This window comes from Podarcis muralis, chromosome 3 (genome assembly GCF_964188315.1).
Source record: "Podarcis muralis chromosome 3, rPodMur119.hap1.1, whole genome shotgun sequence".
NCBI lineage: Eukaryota > Metazoa > Chordata > Lepidosauria > Squamata > Lacertidae > Podarcis > Podarcis muralis.
Window position 1 is genome coordinate 82,578,982 of NC_135657.1, and position 19,373 is coordinate 82,598,354.

At 41.6% G+C, this 19,373-nt stretch overlaps 1 protein-coding gene across 5 annotated transcripts in view; it reads left to right on the forward strand.

Annotated features, from left to right (window-relative positions):
* Positions 1–19,373, forward strand: part of IMPG1 (interphotoreceptor matrix proteoglycan 1) — a 72,860-nt gene that overhangs the window by 22,767 nt on the left and 30,720 nt on the right. For all 5 annotated transcript variants that reach the window (XM_077926209.1, XM_077926210.1, XM_077926211.1 and 2 more), the window contains exons 3-9: positions 949–1,115; positions 1,305–1,333; positions 4,689–4,753; positions 5,728–5,774; positions 7,458–7,613; positions 15,147–15,205; positions 17,745–17,765. In XM_077926209.1, coding sequence (XP_077782335.1) covers positions 949–1,115; positions 1,305–1,333; positions 4,689–4,753; positions 5,728–5,774; positions 7,458–7,613; positions 15,147–15,205; positions 17,745–17,765 — 544 coding nt within the window. The remainder of the gene's footprint in view (positions 1–948; positions 1,116–1,304; positions 1,334–4,688; positions 4,754–5,727; positions 5,775–7,457; positions 7,614–15,146; positions 15,206–17,744; positions 17,766–19,373) is intronic.

Genomic DNA, 19,373 nt, shown 5'->3' on the forward strand with positions numbered 1-19,373 from the left:
GTTCTTCCAACCACACATTGCCGCTTGATCATAACCCCAGCTAAAGGAGCCAACAGTTCAATAACCACCCCATACCCATGATTTTCACTATTGATTAATCTGAAGAAATTAGTGCTTCGTGACTGAGTTAACATGTTCACCTCCTAATTACAGCTGAGCAAGCTGCTGTCCTTTCTCTGTGTCTTCCCTTCGGCTGAGACCTCATGATTTTCTGAAACATTTTTAAAAAAATCATTTTGGGGAGAAGGCTGAATAGAACTATAACCACCTAGAATTACAGTCGCAAAAAGGCATATCACTGGGGAAACAAAGTCTATCGTTTGGAGTAAGTGGCTTTACTGTAAGCTTTATTGAACAAATAAATAATTACTTCTGAGTAACTCCCACTTAAGTGAAATGCCCTCCCAATGCATATTTATCAGGCTAATCTTTCTATGCACATCTGGCAAAAACACGACTGTTTTGGAAGACATTTGATTATTTTATTGGCTTTGTGGTTTTATTTCTGTTCCTCTATTACTGTTTTTTGATATATGAATGTTGTGTGTGTGTATGTCCATTTTTAGTAGGTATTTTATGGTATTGTGTGATGTTCTTATACTGTAAGCTGCTTTGAACAAATCTGTAAAAAAATTAACAATGAAATAAACATATGAGGACTAGTTCTGACTAAACATACTGATGAGCATACTGCACATTTCTTCCCAAAAGGAAAAGAATGGGTGTAGGGGGGTGGTTTTGCCTAGCTTTGAAGTTGCTAGACAATTCTAAAGAGAGAGGCCACCAGTGGTCCTTTTGCTTCTTAAAAAAGTTAGAACTAGTAAGCGATTGAATGAGCTTCAGAGTTTGGGCAATTTGGGCATTTGTGGAGCAGAGTTCCATGTAACCCAACATTTAGCTGTATATTTTGCCAAGTAAAGTGCAGGCATTCTTATTCTGTTTTCTCAGTCTGCCAAGAAGCTGTATGGGAAGCCTTCCGGATCTTTCTGGATCGGATTCCAGATGCATCAGAATACCAGAATTGGGTCACTGCCTGTCAACGAGACACTTTCTGCATATTTGACATTGGGAAAAATTTCAGTAATTCTCAGGAGCATCTGGAGATAATTCAACGGGTAAGACCTAAAGACTGTGTTTTCTCACACTGAAGAATGTCTCTTTTAAAAGACCAAGGCACATCAAAAAAAGATTTAAAGGGTCCACAGTGGAAAAGAAATGGCATTAGACTGAATCATGGCATTACAGCTTTCCATTTTATGGTGGAAGAAACTTATAAAACTTTCTCTTTTTAAATCTTTTTGCAGCGAGTAAAACACAGAACCTTCCAGGATAGGTAAGTAAACCAAAATAAGAGTTCTCTCCAGTTGATGTTCCTGCCTTCTGTAAACAAAAATGTAAAAGGTATGTAAGCATTTTGAATGCTATGTACAGTGGTGCCTCGCAAGACGAAATTAATTCATTCCGCGAGTTTTGTCGTCTTGCGATTTTTTTCATCTTGCGAAGCACGGTGTCAGAAAAGTTTTGGAAAAGCTTCAAAAATCACCAAAGTCTTCAAAAACCTCAAAAAAGGCTACCACACCGCGTGCTATGAGTTGCTCCTCGAAGTCAAGTCGCAACTGTATTAACGGTGTTAAGAAAAAGGAAACAAACTTGCAAGACGTTTCCGTCTTGCGAAGCAAGCCCATAGGGAAAATCGTCTTGCGAAGCAGCTCAAAAAACAAAAAACCCTTTCGTCTTGCGAGTTTTCCGTCTTGCGAGGCATTCGTCTTGCGAGGTACCACTGTACCCGTAGCTTATGTGTATGACATACATTTATTACACCTGCTACAGTTAAGAAGAGTGTAAAAAATCCTGAGTCTGGTATGTCCATGAATGACTCCCTCTAAAGGTCCAGTTACAGATAGGTAGCCGTGTTGGTCTGCCATAGTCAAAACAAAACAAAATTCCTTCCAGTAGCACCTTAAAGACCAACTAAGTTAGTTCTTGGTATGAGCTTTCGTGTGTATCTGAAGAAGTGTGCATGCACACGAAAGCTCATACCAAGAACTAACTTAGTTGGTCTTTAAGGTGCTACTGGAAGGAATTTTGTTTTGTTTTCCCTCTAAAGGGTGAGTGATTCAGAATCACACTCTGTTCATAAATAATTTGATCCACAATCCTATCCAGGAAGATTTGGGCATGAGCTATTGTAGGCTGAAGATCTTTCAATCTCCAAAACGATTTCTAAATAGACATAATGCAATATTCAGGGGAGAAATGAGATGGATAATGTCAAAATTGAAGTCATATAAAGTTATTTACTTCTGACTGTATATTTGTTTGTTTAAAATTCCATGAATTTTTCAATAATGTGCCCTGTTACATATACCATTCTGTAATCTGCTTTTTATCAACATTTCCAAATTCAAGATGTCCAGTCCAAACCTTTTTAAAACAGTTCTTGTGATCTCATATGATCGGAGTAAAGTCTGGCTAGGAAACCCCAGAGATTCCACTTTCAACAGAGTGTGAAAGTTGGTATATAAGTTTCCATTTCATTGGTTCTCATGACTAGACCACTTGTGTGAGCTGTTAAATGTACAAGAAAGCATTCCTGTGGCTTTAATCTGAGCTTTAGCAGCCACCAGATCAAGCAGAAAGAATTTTGAGAAGACCTTTTGTTTGGAAAGATGTTACTTTAGATACAAGTGTGTTCTTAGATATTTGGCCAGTTATAATCTGAGAGAGAGAAAAGAACATGGAGTACTCTTCATTCATTCATTCTTTCTTTCTGATTGCCAAACTCTTTTCTCCTTACAGTCCTCCCCTCCCCCTCACTCCAATCATTCCTCCTCTGGCAATGCCATAGTAATAAGAGGGCATGCTTTGGATGCATAATGTCCCAAAATAAGCCTCTGCATGGCACCTCTAGTTGAAAGATACCAGGTTGCAAACGTAGAGAATTGAGAGAATTAAGAGAATGTGGCAAATGGATGTTTTAGAAAGGGTCAACACCCTAAATTAGAAGAACGTTTAGCTTGTCATAATGCAAGACAAGACCCTCAAAGAAGGAGAACACATAGATTTCCTGACTTTCATCTGTTGTGTGGTAGCCACATGAGGTGCCGTGTCATGCAGAATATTGGAACAATTCATCAGAAAGGAAAGGAAATATTTTACCTCCGTGAAAATGACCCCTGTGGTTGTTTGTTGTGGCACTTATTTGTTTTATTTACTATTGCTTCCACTACTACTCTTTTGAAATTGGATCAGTTTTGTAGAGGGCAAAAATTAAAGGAACAGCGTGAATGGAGAAAAACTGAGTTATAGGACCAGTTCACGCATTATTTATAGAAAGAAACAAAAGCAGTCTTTTACATTGCCTAAAAAATAACCCTGACTAGAGTTCATTACAAGTGCAAACTGAAGTGAGACTACATTTGGTGCACTTGTATGTGAATTGGTTTTCCCTTCTGAGGCCTTCACATCATTGCCTCACCTTACCTTTCTCTGCTTGTTTTCTGTTATACCCTTTTATGACCTTCGCTCCTCCAACTCTATTAGCCTCAACTTTTTGCCCTCTTAGAAGCAGGTACAGCTGGCAATGATGGAGCTGGTTGTCATCCCTCACTGCCCCCTGTGTCTGAGCTCCTTTTCTGACTATGAGAGCAGAACCACCTTTTTATTTCATATCCCCCCTCAGAACCCTCTGGTTTCCTAAGGATTTTGGTATAACCCCTTAACTCTCATCCCCAGCTTTAAGCAAGTCCATGTAATATTAAAAACACGATAACATCAAACATTAAAAACTTCCCTAAACACGGCTGCCTTCAGATGTTTTCTAAAAGTCAGATAGTTGTTTATTTCCTTGACATCTGATGGGAGGGCGTTCCACAGGGCTTTGGATTTCACACTTCTCTGAATTTTGCGCTGTAGCTCTTGGTTTTAAGGACATACACATTTTAAATGTATATTTTAGGATAAAATGGAAGGAACTTGATATCACAGGAAACATTGCTGACAGAACAATCACCTGTTCTGGGGATTTCCCCATCCCCACCTTGAGCCAATTTTGGGAGGGTGGGGGGTAGAGACGAGGGAAAACAAGTTGTGCAAGTCCTTTGTGTAGGACTTCCGCTGATAGGACTCATTAGTTGAATCTCACCCAGTGTATTTAGAAAATTTTACATTGAGATAGAAAATGTATTTAAATGCATTTGTGATAAAGCGTATATATAAATATGAATTTTTGTATGGATTTATTTTTTAAAAAACAGAAACAGGATGCCATTGACTTATGAATAAACAACTTGCAAAATGGACAGAGACCAGAAACAGACTGATTCATTTATGGATAGTGTTGTTGTTGTTGTTGTTGTTGTTGTTGTTGTTGTTGTTACTGTTACTGTTACTATTGACAGAAATGTTTTAATTATTGGGAGGGTATTTAGAAGCATTTATTCCATTATTTGGGCTGTGTCTATAAAACTAAGGCACCTGCCCAGCCAAAATAAGCAGTTTTAAGTTCCATTGATGTAAGTGCAAAGAAGAGTGAAATAGAAGATTCATTATCCTATTGAAACCAATAGAACTTTAGAGAATACCTTTAGTTGAATCAAGGCCTTAATCTGTATGTCAAAGAGGGAAGAATTCCTGTTCCTTTCATCTTCACTGCATAATTTACAGTGTTCCTTATTTCTTTCTGATAGAAAAGAGGAAATTTCTACAGAGAAAACTAGTGGCAAAAAAATTGAAGAACCTTCTGTTGCTACAGGTAAATTAAAAGATGTCATATGTTTCTATCCATTAACCCTGAGTATTATTGTTACTTGTTGTTCAGAACTCTGAAATATAATGGGTGTCGCAAGTGAAATATGCTAATGGCATGTGTTTGGATTATAAATCTCATATCTTTCCCGTAGCTTTCAGTGCTTAAACCAGAGCATTTAACTGTGCACTATTCATCTTGTTTCTGCTGTAAAATACTTCTCAGAAAATCTGCTGCGGTTTGCTAAAAGAAATAATCAGGCAGGAAATTGGCAACACAGAATTTCATCTGGATGGGGTTTGATGGTATGTTGTTGAAGGTAATGCTGTTGTTCGTGCAACTGCATGAACGGCTTTCAAAAACTAAATGGCAGCATTGAAGGGGCCATTTTGGTGTGTGATCCTAGCAGGGATGTAGGAGGTTCAAAACCTTTGCCCCTGCTATGGTTCTAGTCTGTGTTGGGCCCCTCACTCTGTACCTGCTATTTGCATTGAAATAAAACCTTCCACTTGCACCAAAAGTCTTTCTTCTAGTGCAAATAGTAGCTACAGGGCTCCTAATCTGGATTGGGGCTACAGCAGAGGAACAGAGGCTTAAAGCCCCTACAGTCCCACCCCAGTCAAGGTCCTGATCTGAATTGGGGCCCTTATGCCTACTATTTACTTCAAAACATTCTTTACGTAATTGTTAATTGCCTGAATTGTTAATGGCACATGTTGTTTGGCCTTTAAAGTGAAGTTCTAACTCATGGTGAATTCAGTGAGTCTTACTCTTAAATTAGTGTGCGTAATATTGTCACCCCAATCTGTGCCTTTGTTTCTCTTGAATTATATACATCACAAGTGGTAAATGTATATTTTAATTCATTGCTTAGTTTCAAACTGGTTCTGTTATTTTGCTAATTCACAATATTTGCTTCTTGGGCAAAGAAAGAGCTCCCACGCCTGTTTTTAACCCCTCTCTACCTTTACTGCACACAGCAGCCCCTACAGGCCCCGTTGTCGACGACACCAAAGTTCCTGTGAAGGTGAGGGCACATTAACATTCCATATCGCTAGCCAATTGCTCTTGGTTTTCTGACTCAGTGACTTGTGTGCCATTAGAGAAAGCCATTAGGTTTTCTCTATATTCACTTCAGTTATGATGTAAATGTTGTATTAGCGTCTCTCCTGTGAGCTAATTGTGAATGATGCTTCCTGCCCACGCTTGTGGAAAATAATGGTCATTTGAAATGGCTTTAAAGCAAAGGTTTCACCCACCAATGTTAATCAAGGCTTTTTGACCTTATTGCATAATCCATTCCCATTACACAAACAGAAGCCTATGCTTTGCTATGAAAGGGTGGGAAAACAGATCAGAGTTTTCTTTTCTAGCTTCTGGGAATGAGGGAAAAGGCACTGAGGAAGCATTGGTCAAAGGAAAAGCCTGCCAGGAATTCATGTAAGGAATACTTTGAAATACTGGCTGGTATACACAAAGTAACCACAAAGCCCTGAGCTGAGCATACCTTGGTCCATTGTATGTTGCAGTCAGGACCATTCCAACTTGCCCATGCCATTCATGCAATCATTCTAGAAACCTGTATGTTTAGGGTCATTAGCAAAGCTGTGTGCATTTTGCGATGTGCTCCCCAATAGCCCTTCCATTGTCATAGAGGATGCTACAAATCTTCGGCTGTAGTCTTCAGACTCACCAGAGCATCCTCTGTGCCATTACAAGTTATCATGGGATGCACCTCTCGGATTTTGCAGCATAGCTGGGCAGTGAGGGAATGAAGTATTGGGATAGATGTTAAGACCCAAGCAAACTGGTGGCTGGCATCAGAACCACTAAGGGCACCCCACTTAACTTATTCTTGGAAAAGTCTCAGCTGAAAATAGCAATGACTGGCACTTCTCCTTGTTGTGATGCTGTTACTGGTTGTATCAATCTAAAACTGGGAGATGTTGCTTCTACAGGGATTTCAGAACATGGTAAAATATAGACATTTGCATGCTGACAGTTTTCTAGGAAGTCGTAACTTATAATCATATTCATGTACACATAAATATTCATGATTTTAGAGATTAGTGCTGTATTTTAATGCAAAATCAGTTGGTGTATATTCTGTGCCCAGTTATTTTTAAATGACATGTGCATGCATCTTTAAGAAATATCACACAAAATTTCTTTAAAATATAGAACTAAATAATATTAGTGAGTTCTGCGACAAGGTGTTGTAGTGTGGAGTGCTCCTGTTGAAGCACAAGCCAGCCACGCCATTTTCCAGAGTATTCCATTCCCCTTCTCTGGTTCTCTGTTTTCTTCTTCTTCTTCTTCTTCTTCTTCTTCTTCTTCTTCTTCTTCTTCTTCTTCTTCTTCTTTTTCTTCCTCCTCCTCCTCCTCCTCCTCTTCCTCCTCCTCCTCCTCCTCCTCCTCCTCCTCTTCTTCCTCTTCTTCCTCTTCTTCTCCCCAGAACCTTTGACTTTTTTCTCCTTTTACTTTGTCTCCTTTCCCAAAGTTTGTGTGTGTGTGTGTGTGTGTGTGTGTGCGCGCGCGTGCGTGCGCGCGTGCTTCTGCTAACCTCACAGGTTAATACCTCTGTCTTGTGTGTGGATGGTGCGGTTTTGATCGCATAAGATTGGCAGAGAATGAGTTCACTTTCAGTATACAGGATATTGGGTGTTGCCCAAGTAGGATGGCAACTCATTTCCTCTCCTGTTTTTCTCAGGAGCCAAAGCCAGAGGTTCCGAACATAGTCCCTGAACGTCCTGTGGAGCAGATGGTGGAGTTCAGTGTGACCCTCACTGACCAGGAGTATACTCCAGAACTGAGTGATCCTACATCTCCTCAGTACCAGAAACTAGCTGAAAAATTTCAGCTTCAAGTAAGAGCACTCAGTTATTCAATGACAATACAACTTACGCTTGTTTAATTAGAGGGTTGGTTTGGGTTGGGTTTATTTAGTGGGACATTATAGACAGTGATAAATAAGAAATGTGTCTGTTGTCTGCTTTGCTGAGTGTTGATATAGAGTAGTGAAATTATTTAGACTGAAATCTGTGGGAAGCTGCTTAGGTTTGTGTTTCCCAAGTAGTTCAGATTTGCAAGGAAACAATGAAGAGCTCAATCCAGGCAAGTTAAGCGCTTTTAAACCTCATTGATTTGCTATGGGAAGGTCTTGTGCTTTCAGCAAATGATAAGCAGCCCCACATTTCAGTGGGGAAGATGCATCAGTCCATGCCAACTGTTCAGTCCACAGTTTTGTACATTTGCATGCCAGGGTCAAATCAATATCAAGATGCAAAGCTAAGTAAAGAGCTTTCTGCCATACAAACTAATTAAACCTTGCTAAAACCCAAGGACTAGTGTTTTTAAAGTACATAGTCACTGTGTCCAAGAACCAGTTTTCCTGATAACCCAGCACCAGAACCAGAACCCACATTTCACAGAAACCAGTTGATGTTCTACTACCCTGGACCACGCTAGCTGTCAGGAAGTAGTAACAGTGACGACATTCTGGCCTTATGGTAATTGCTCTTTATATCAGTTGGAACCTCAATTAGTTTAAAAATTCAGTCATTCAAAATAGAGAACACCGCTTGCTCCTAACTCTTACGTCCAACACTGCAAAGGTACCCTGCACAAACTGTGAGCCATTAAGCCAACAGCCATCCATGCAGAGGTGCCAACTTGAATAAAATATTGTGGGGGCCCAGGTAAGCCCTGCCCCGCATAATTGATCAAATGATGCAGTCCACACACACCATTTGAATGGGAATGCCCATCAACCTTGGGGGGGCAGCCCCCTCAAATACTTTCTAATAGGGGCTGAAGGCCCCATAGCCCCTAGGAGTTGGCTCCTATGCGTCTATGGTTGCCTAGAGATTCAGACTTCCTGTTTTGGTTGCCTACCTGAGACTGCAGGGTTGAAGGGGGAGGTGGTCAAATACCTGACAGGCCCCACAATATGTGATTGGTTGGTTGTGTTCAGGGTTGAATACTTAGGTGTGCACAAATTATATGAACTGTACAGTCTCTGTTGCCATTTATAGACATGGTGGCAGGAGGAACAGTGAGGTGGTGATCATCTCGTGGGGTAGAAATGATGTGACCCTGGAGAACCCCATGTTGACACACATATTTACTTCATCTTTAGATGTATCAGGGAGATCACAAAAGTGATTGTGTCAAGCTGCTGCTTAAAACTCACCAGGGGAGAAGGGGGTTGAGCTGACCCACATTGTGAAAAGATCAATTCTCATGGGGTGGTTCTTCATTATCCCTTAGCCGATGCCTGTTCATGCATTTTGGGAAAATTTGGTTTGGAAGGAGACCTCTAAAAGCCTGTTTAGCCATTTAGATTATGCTGTGTGAACATGATGTGGTGTTTTCCATTGTGAAGCCCAGCCTTTGGAATTCCTTCTTCCTAAATATGACAGGTATTGACCTTTCTTGTATTTTGACATCTGCTAAACCCGGAAGTGTCTGCGGACAGCGCTGGCCCCCGGCCTATAGAGTGAGATGGGTGCACAACCCTAGAGTCTGACAAGACTGGCCCGTACGGGCAGGGGTACCTTTACCTTTACCTTTAAAGACATTTATTTCACCAAGCATTTGCTGATATCACACACACACACACACACACACACACACACACCAACCTTCATCTGAGGATCAAAGGTGGTTTGCCATATAAAAACACAAAAATAATTAACATAGTAACAAACAAAACAATACCCTCCCTGTTTAAAAGGCCATAAAATATTTAATTAGCCAAAGGCCTGGGAGAGGTGGAATGTTTTCACCTGGCACCTAAAGGTATGCAATAAAGGTGCCAGATCAGTCTCCATGGGGGAGAGCATTCCACAGGAAACCATTGCAGAAAAGGCCCACTCTCATGTTGTCACCCTCTGGACCTCTTGTGAAGGGGGCACACAAAGAAGGGTCTTATGATGATCACAGGGTCTGGATTAGCTGCAGGAGATGTGGTCCTTGAGGTATGGCAAAGCTGAGCCATCTTGAATTGGGCCCAGAAACTAATTGGCAGCCAGTGCAGTCTTGCCCCCGTGAGCAACTTAGCTGCTGAATTCTACACCTGCTGAAATTTATGAGCTGTCTTCAGAGGCAGCCCCACATATAATGCATTGCAGTAATCCAACCTAGAGGTTACCAAAACATAGATGACAGGAGTTAGGCTATTCCTGTCCAGATGGGGCACAACTGGGTCACCAGCCGAAGCTAATGGAAGGCACTCTCTGACACCAAGGCCACCTGAGCAATTAATCTAGAAATACCCTAAAACTATGTACCATCTCCTTCAGAGAATGTATAGCCCCATCAAGAACAGGCCACCTCTCATCCATCAAGTCTAGGAAACCACTTGGTGCCTCGGTCTTATCTGGATTGAGCTTCAGTTTGTTGGCTCTCATCCAGTTCGTTACTGAGGCAAGATAGTGTCCCGGCACACTCACAGTCCCCCTTGCAGATGTAGCCTTCAGTGATGTGTTTTCTATTTTTTTCTGATGTGGATTGCTGTATTTAATTTACTACTGTTTTAATATTTTCTGTAAACTGCCCTGAGATTTGATAATGAAAGGCGGCATATGAATATTTTAAATGTTGTTGTTTAGTCGTTTAGTCATGTTCGTGACCCCATGGACCAGAGCACGCCAGGCACTCCTGTCTTCCATTGCCTCCTGCAGTTTGGTCAGGCTCATGTTGGTAGCTTTGAGAACACTGTCCAACCATCTCATCCTCTGTTGTCCCCTTCTCCTTGTGCCCTCAATCTTTCCCAACATCAGGGTCTTTTCCAGGGAGTCTTCTCTTCCCATGATGTGACCAAAGTATTGGAGCCTCAGCTTCAGGATCTGTCCTTCCAGTGAGCACTCAGGGCTGTTTTCCTTCAGAATGGATAGGTTTGATCTTCTTGCAGTCCATGGGACTCTCAAGAGTCTCCTCCAGCACCATTATTTAATATTTTAAATAAATAGACAAAATAATAGAACTATGTGTGCTTGTAAAAAAAAAAAAAAAAGCAAACAAACAAACTTAACAGGAAGATGCTTCTAGCTCAAATCCTCTGGGCATGTTCCAAGATGGTACAGGCCTATGAGAGGCCTATACTACTGTGCTGCACTCCTTCTCCTCAGGTGGTTTAAGCATCTGTTCCCCCGTTGCCAGCATCCCCTCAGCAGAAGACAGACTATAGAGTTACCCAGTCAGCAGAGAGCATTAGTCGTACTACACACCATTAGGAAAAGTCATTTGAGCCTCATCAGGAATTAATGGACAGTACTTTGTAGCGATTTCATTTCAACAATAAACCTAATGAGCAATCTAAATACGAATGTTGAATGAAATTAGCCACTGTTGTCTGAACTACTTTTCAAAGGAAGCTGCCAGGGGACCCAAAATCACACATTCTCCTCTATTCATTTGGGCATTATCCCATTTCCTCTGAGTTAGAGGAGAGATGGCATGTTTATATCATTACTAAGGCTAATTGCATGCTTCATTAGCTATTTAATAGCCAGCAATTAATGATCTGAAGGTTGCTTAGTTGAAAGTTAAGCAAAAGTCAGTATGGCAAGTGAAGAGGGAGGTGTTGCGGGAATGCTGCTTTGGGATATTCACTTTGCCTTTTGAATTCTTAAATCCTTTGCAAATGCAGTGCTTATTCAAAATGCGTTGAAAAAAACTTCAAATAACCTCTTCCTAGAATGTAACACAATTTTTTTATGCAAAGTTGTGGGTAAACTTTCCACATTGTAAAACACCCTACTGAGATCTGAGAACTAATAAACTGACAGGCCAACAGCTTTTAAACAAGTTTTGAGAGAGGTGTATGAATAATAACGGTGAAAGTGTGTTTGCATGTATCTATCAATCTATAATTTCAGTCCAAATGTATATGTATTGACTGAAATTGCCACTGACTGCTTTGAAGGGCCTGCAGCTTTGTTCTCGAGATGAAGTATTCATCAATGAAATTGTTCACAGCTCTGTCTTTCATGCCTAGACTCATTGGCCTCCTCCAGAAAGAAAATCTAAGAATGCAGTGGGCGATGCTAACCAAATACAATGCTCTCAGTTCTCTAGCTTTTGATGCAAAATGGATAGCGACAGATCTCATTATTCATGGCAAGGTCTGTAGCTACCCTGCCACCACTTCCATGACAAAGAGGGGAGAATTAACTGACATGTTCGCTGCATTGCCATTGCAGCACATATTCCAAGAATAAGGGATTTACCTCTTTTGACTGTTGAACAAAACAGTGGTTCTCCTGCCCACTTGGCAGATAGGCTGCTCCCTTTCCCCTGATCCAGCCCATCATGAGAAGGAGAAGAATGGCCATGCATGGACAGAACATCTAAGTACAACCACCATTCTTAAGTCAAAATTGCACAGTTGGGTATTGTATTTTTCCAGGAGGTTGACCAAGTGTTTTTTGACCTTCATTTTTGGATTACATACACTTAGGCAGTATTGGGATGTGTGGGGTAATTGAAGGAGAGGCAGGTGTGAGGCAGGTGTGCTGTCCTCCATGTGATGGACCAGGTCAGGGGAGTGGTTTCATCCAATCCAGCTCATAGACAGCCAGCATTTCAAGTAGTTATAAGCACCTCTGGTAAGTTACCATTTGATCATCAGTCTGTGTTCCTGATGGTCAGTAATCCAGAAGGTCTATTTATGGTGGACTATAAATACAAAAAAGAAGATGATTGGGCATGTATAGTATATGTACCACAGTGTTTAACACAAAATATTAACCAAGAAATGGCAACCAAGAGAATAATAATAATAATAATAATAATAATAATAATAATAATAATGGCCCATAATCAATCTAAGCTTCCCATGGGAAAATGAAGCTTAGCAAATCTTTACTTTACTTGCTTCAGTATGGGATGATTCTTTCGGATAGCCATAAAGTTATTAACTTATACCCGAAAAGCCTTCTGTGATTTGTGTTTTCAAGATCCTGTAGTATGTTTGTAAAGAGCTGCCGCTGTAGTACTGGTTTTGCTTGGAAAGAGAAGCACTATTTATATATTTATTCTTTTTATTTCCACAATTTATATACACTGTAGTCTCTAGGTCAATAAAGATACAAAAGAAATAAGTTGGATAAAATAGGTTACAATTAACCACAACATCAGAAAAGCTTACAGTCGTACCTCCACTTATGTATCCCTCCGCTTATGTAAACTTCGGGATACGTAAGCCGCAAACCCAGAAGTCTATTTCCGGGTTTTTGCCACACGCACATGTGCAGAAGCGCTCTACCACCACACGTGTGTGCGCAGAAGCGGTCCCTCCAGTTGCGGAAACCTGGGGATCCAACCAGAGTTCCAGAATGGATCCCGTCTGCAACTAGAGGTACCACTGTACTTTAAATACCTGCTGAAATAAAAAGGTCTTCTCCAAGTGCCAGAAGTTCAAAAGGGAGGAGACCTCTCTCAGCCAGGAGGAAGGTCCACAGAGTCCACAGAGTTTAGGTATTGAATGGGTACCTCAAGATCAGGCATTCAAGATACCCAGCTAAGAAGCTAGTGCCAACTTACCTGGAACACAAATATGCAGTCACATGTGGGGTAAATAGAATAAAATAAATAAGAAAGGAGTATTGCAAAGGCAGCCTCATCGTCATCAAGCTCCTTCCGAGGTCCACATTGGAGCAGGGAACTCACGGCCAGTCCTCAGAGCCCTACTCCTCTTCTTTGATGTTAATGTTGGTCACTTGCCCTCACCTAGCTTTCAAGGGCAAGAATATGGAAGAGCGCCCACTGCATGCTTTGCCCTCTGTGCAGCAGTAGTGTGCATTTGGCCCAGAAGGAGAGTGGAAGACAATGGGCTGTGTTGAGCGTAGCAAGGAATCTGGCCGACTCAATAAGGGAGGGCACTGAGGGCATCTTCCACAAAAGAGTGATGTCAGAAAGGCAACGTAGCCATTCTCTGTCATTGTTCCCTCCTCCCCATTACTGTCAGCACAGCTTTGACACAACCTGATCTACTGAAACAAAGTACCTAATAATTTTTCTGTCATTTGTATTATGCACAGTATCATCCAAGGGCTAATTAGGTAGCAACAGCAATAGCCGCTTCCTGAGCAAGTGGGCTAGGATGGATCATTAGGCTGCATTATAAGCCGGTGGATTTAGGAGAAGGCCATTAGATTGGTTGGCTCACTTGGGTGGGCTTTTATTTCTCTGCATCATCCATGTATGAGGTTCAGCCTTTATCTCCTGCATCCCACTTTATAGTGTCTCCATATATACCCATCACTTAGTCACTGGAAATAAACTGCCTTATGTCATTTATCAGGTGTAGGAAGTGATTGTTGTGTAACACAGTGGAAGCCTTTTCTAATGATGATTTGTGGATGTAGGAAGTTGGTCATTCATGAACTAAAGAAATGTTTTGCTTCAAACCTGTGGTTAAATTCTTTTATGGGATTTAACTGCCACAAGTGCAGGGAGAGGTGGGACACAAGTATTATAAATGAATGCCAGGAAGGCACACCCACCCACTGCCTACTGTTAGGTGGTGTGAAGCAATGACCCGGGTAAAAGATTCTTGGCAGTGGAGGGGTGTTGGGAGGACCAAACAGCATGCGCCATGTATCCTGCACACACACCCCGGCTAGCCTTTGGCTTCTCAGTGTTCTGCCAGCAGTGGTGAAATCAGATTTCATTGTCATTCCAGTAAATGGGGAGAGGACACCCTATTGCCCATTGCCTCTGGCAGCAAAATGCCGTGATCTTAGGTCTCAAAGCTTAGGTCATACAGTTTCCCAGCTTATATCACGACGTAGTAACCAACTTAGATTTATTACCAAGTGTACTCTAAACAGCTGTACCTAAACCAGGCTCCCTTATAAAGTGAGCCACCATGATGCATTTGTTTGCAAACACATGTTCCTACCTTGTTCACTTTATGTTTTAAGGATGCATCAAAAACCATAAAGTGACTGAAGAGGTTGATAGTGGAGTTTGGTGTTCTGCACATGCTGAGAGGAAGTCGAACTGTCATATTGCTTCATGTAAACTGGAGCAAATCCTGGCCCTGGAAACCAAGGCCCTGGGCTTAAACAATGCCCTCTGTAACCTTATTGCAATCACCAATACAAATAATGCATACAGGCTCACTAGGTGAGAAAAGCTGCAACGTTGCAGGGCTTTGTCCAATAATCTAAACAGTATCTCAGCATGTCCAAGTTAAAATGCTTAATTAAGGTCTCCACTAACCATGCAACGAAAGCAAATTCCCCAATGGTCTTTCTAAATTCCAAAGTTCTGTTTTACAAATGCTAGAATAGGCTCTGCTGGGAGTAAATGCTTATTTAGCTAACATCTGTTAGTTCCCCTGACAGAAGAATGAACATATAATTAACTTTTTCCCCTCTCTGTTTAATAGATGCAAAAGATATTTGAGAAACTTGCAGGATTCAAAGAAATCCGTGTATTAGGATTTAGGTAAGTGATAACGTTATTCACTTTCTAGTTAGGGGTAAGTGTTCCCTTCTCAGTAAGGAAGCAAATAAGGCATTTTATTCTAGGAAACATTTTGTTGTACGTTAGCATTTCAGAATCTTCTAATCAGTTTTCTCTGTGATCTGTAGCTTTGTTCTGTGTTTATTTGGCTTTGGGGAATTTTTCTGAATGTTGCTGTGTGTCCTTTTATTATTCTCTGGGGACCAGATTCAATTCATCCATTCTGCTAGCAGAAGCCAGTGCAAGGACTCCTGCTAGCACAATGGGACTCTCCCCCAGTCCCCCCTTCTCCATGCCTCTCCCTCTGGAGAAGCCCTGGGACAGCAGTCGGGGGTGGGGCGGAGAGGAGGGGAGATGGTTCTGATGGAGAACAGAAATGCTTGCACTGATGGAACAATCTCCTTAGCAGTGTGTTGAACTCCACTCTATGTAAACAGTTTAGCGATTTATTTTTTAAGTGGTATAATTTTTAGTGATTTCAATCAGTTTTGAAAGCCGGTAGAGAGGTTAGTTTAGACAAAAGTATTTCTAAATTGGCACTTCAAGACAGTATGAGACTGTAGACCCTGCCAATACCTCTTCCTCTGTCACCTCCTTTCTCCTCTCCTCTATCTGTTGCTCCACCTTTCCGAAAGCGATAGGCAGGAAGCTCCAAATTGTAGGTGCTACCATACTATAAGATCAAAGGGAACATGCAGTGTTTTCTTACATAGAGCAGAAAAGAAAGTCCCTGGGGACATTAGGTTATTACTCACGTTCTTTACAACCCACATAAGTGGTCCCACAACTACAGGTTTATTTGCAGCGCACTGAAATTTTCAGGGATCCCAAGGGACAGCAAGAGCTCATGTGGTGGTGCGGACAGTGATTCTGCTTGGGTGGAGGCTGACATGTGAGGAAGCCTCAGCAGAACTAGGTCAACATCCCATTCAAGCTCAAGTAATGCAGGAGGTTGGCCTCTATTATTGTCTCCATCTTTATGCATTTAGGTTTTCAGGTTTTGTTTTTTTATACATCCTAGTTAATTCATGACTATGGTGAGATTTCAGTTGGGGACATCCCAGCTTGGTGCTCTCCGCCACTACAGTACTGTCTACCTGTGATGCTGTAGGTGATGTTCGTTTACAATTCCCATCAGTCCTGAGGATGAGCCAGGCTGGCTGGGGCTCGTGAAGTCCAACAACTTTTGGGGGACTACAGGTTCCCCACCCCATTCTACCATAACATCCATCTTGACCAGCGGTTCTCAACCTGTGGGTCCCCAGATGTTGTTGGACTACAACTCCCATCATCCCTGAGCTCTGGCCTTGCTAGCTAGGGATGATGGGAGTTGTAGTCCAATAACATCTGGAGAACCACAGGTTGAGAACCACTGATCTAGACCCTTTCCATGCCTTGAAGAAAGCTTTCTATCATTCCCCCCCCCCCAGGTGCTGATGTTTTTACCAATATGATACTAGTGTGTTATCCCACACCTACATTTTGACCAGATGTGGGGAACCTCTGGCTTCAGATGTTGTTGAACAACAACTCCCTACACCCCTGGCTATTAGTCATGCTTGCTAGGGCTGATGGGAGTTGTACTTAATAATAATAATAATAATAATAATAATAATAATAATAATATTGTTATACCCTGCCCATCTGGTTGGGTTTCCAGGAGAGACAAATATTTTTGACAAAACTTCACAGCACATCACCACCAGAAATAAAGATCAGTTACACAAGGATTAAAGGTATCCTGCTGCATATGGAAAAGAAGCCTCCATATATATCATTCACTTACCTGGCAAATTTAATATATAAATGTTGGGAAATAGCTAGTTTAGAACCTGGACCTACACAAAGATTCTTTCTATTTACCTCTGAACATTTAGCAGTGCTAGAAATGGAGTCTTGACTTTCATGATTACCTCTGAGAGAAAAAGTAGTCTTTGTTTTGGTGCCTTCCCTTCTTGTACATCTCAAGCTAGGAGAAAGAAAGCTGTTCTGGGAGAGCCACATGGGTGTGCGGGGGCAGCTAAGGAGCTCCATATTTGGCATGGAAGATATGTCAGACAAACAAAGAGAGGACAGTATTACAAAGTGTCATGGCAGGACATGGCCTCAAGAAGTGTGCATAGTCAGAATGATAATTAGGTCAGGTTACTGAGGCCCGGATTTGGACAAGAGCCAAACAAAGTCAATCCCAGCTTCTTCGTTGCCACGGGAAAGGTACAGATTAGCACCCGATGAATTGCAATTAGTGACCTCTGGGGAGGGGAGGGGAAATGGATGGAAAGAGAGGGGAAAGCGGAAGAGCTTTCTTTTACTCCAAGAAGGGAAAGAGAAAAGGAGCACTCACGTTTTGTGAAAAAAGGAATTTTAATGATGGAAATCACTTGCCCTGGCAAATAACAAAGAGGAAAGATGCAGAGTATATGACTAACCACAAGTTAATATGTTTGTATGCTTTCATGTTCTTCTTTCTTTTCCTTTGAAATATTTCCATCTGTCCTGCCTTCGTGTGCTGGAACTGAAGACAGAAGAAGGAAAAAGATGGGTAATTTCCCCACACTTTTTTTATATAAAAAAACAACAGCACATGATATGACATGCATAGTAATGTCAACGTGAAATTACCTAGTTTTAAGATACAGAATCTGGAAGAAACATGTAGGCTTGGCTGACTTTAGGCCACTTTAGCCTAAGCCATTATGCAGCATAGGCAGACAAAGACTGATGCGAACAGCAGAAAGTTCCTCCATCTACAAAATAAAATAGACAAGGGAAATGTTTTTGCTTTTCTGTTCTGCTGAGAAGACCAGATTCCCTCTCCCCACCCCCCTCTCGATAGGGTCATCATCCTATCACAGAGCTACTGTAACCGCCACCTTGTGTGTAGGAGTAGGAAGCGATAGTGCTAGCACAGTAAATTAAATGCATTTATACATGGCTTTAGAAAATGATAAGAAGCAAACTTATTCTCAGGCTCTCTTTATGTATCTTTGAAGTGCTGATGGAAGGACAGTTATCATCTGACTCACAATGGGAAGTTGTTTGAGGTGTAGGTTTTTCGGAACCCCTTAGGTGCCTACCAAGTAACTATTGATTTTCAATGTATGATACAAGTCTAAAATATTTTTGAAACCTATTCCCCACCCCACCCTGCCATTGAGGAGATTTGCCACAGAGTAGAATATGGAAAGCACAATTCAGTGTCTCCCCCTCTCTTTAGATGTTTGCCATTGCAGAGCAGTTTTAAGCAAGTTTAGTCCATAACTATTTGTTGTTCCTTTTCCCATTCAGAAAAGTGAAGATTGATATCCTGATCCTAAACATTTGTACTGTTAATTGTCTATGAGGTTGATGTAACATTATTGAAGCACTGACATGATGACACTTGCAGTGTGGTGTAGTGGTTAAGAGCGGTAGACTCGTAATCTGGGGAACCGGGTTCGCGTCTCCGCTCCTCCACATGCAGCCGCTGGGTGTCCTTGGGCTAGTCACACTTCTCTCAGCCCCACTCACCTCACAGAGTGTTTGTTGTGGGGGAGGAAGGGAAAGGAGATTGTTAGCCGCTTTTGAGACTCCTTCAGGTAGTGATAAAGCGGGATATAAAATCCAAACTCTTCTTCTTCTTCTTTCCTTAAGGAGTCATGTTCCCTTATCCTGGAATCCTTTATCCTAGAACAAACCAGCTCTTTCAGGTCTGCTTGTGATTACTCAGAGGTGAAGAAAAGGCACATTAATCTGCTTCATATGACGTATTAAATTATAGTCAAATTTGCTGTGGTTTAATATGAATGACACTTTACTCCTCCCCCACTTCTGCTGCACTGCCAAGGAACAAACCATGATCTGACTTGTCAGGCCACCTGAGCTTGGTCTCATGATTTATTTCCCTCAAACAAACCATGAGTGGCAAACTAAGAACAAACCTTGGCTTCCGCTTGTGGTTTGTTCAGACAGAAACAAACCACAAGTCCAGGTTTGGACAACAAGGCAAGCCATACCATGGTTTGTTTCCTAGCAGGAGCAAGGGAAGGGTGAAGCACTGCTTGTTCACATTAAATTGTGGTTTATTTTAGCTATGGTTTAGTGTGGCATGTGAACCAGGCCTCTGAGCAGGGGCGCCGACTTATAAAAAATATTGGGGGGGCCCATACCG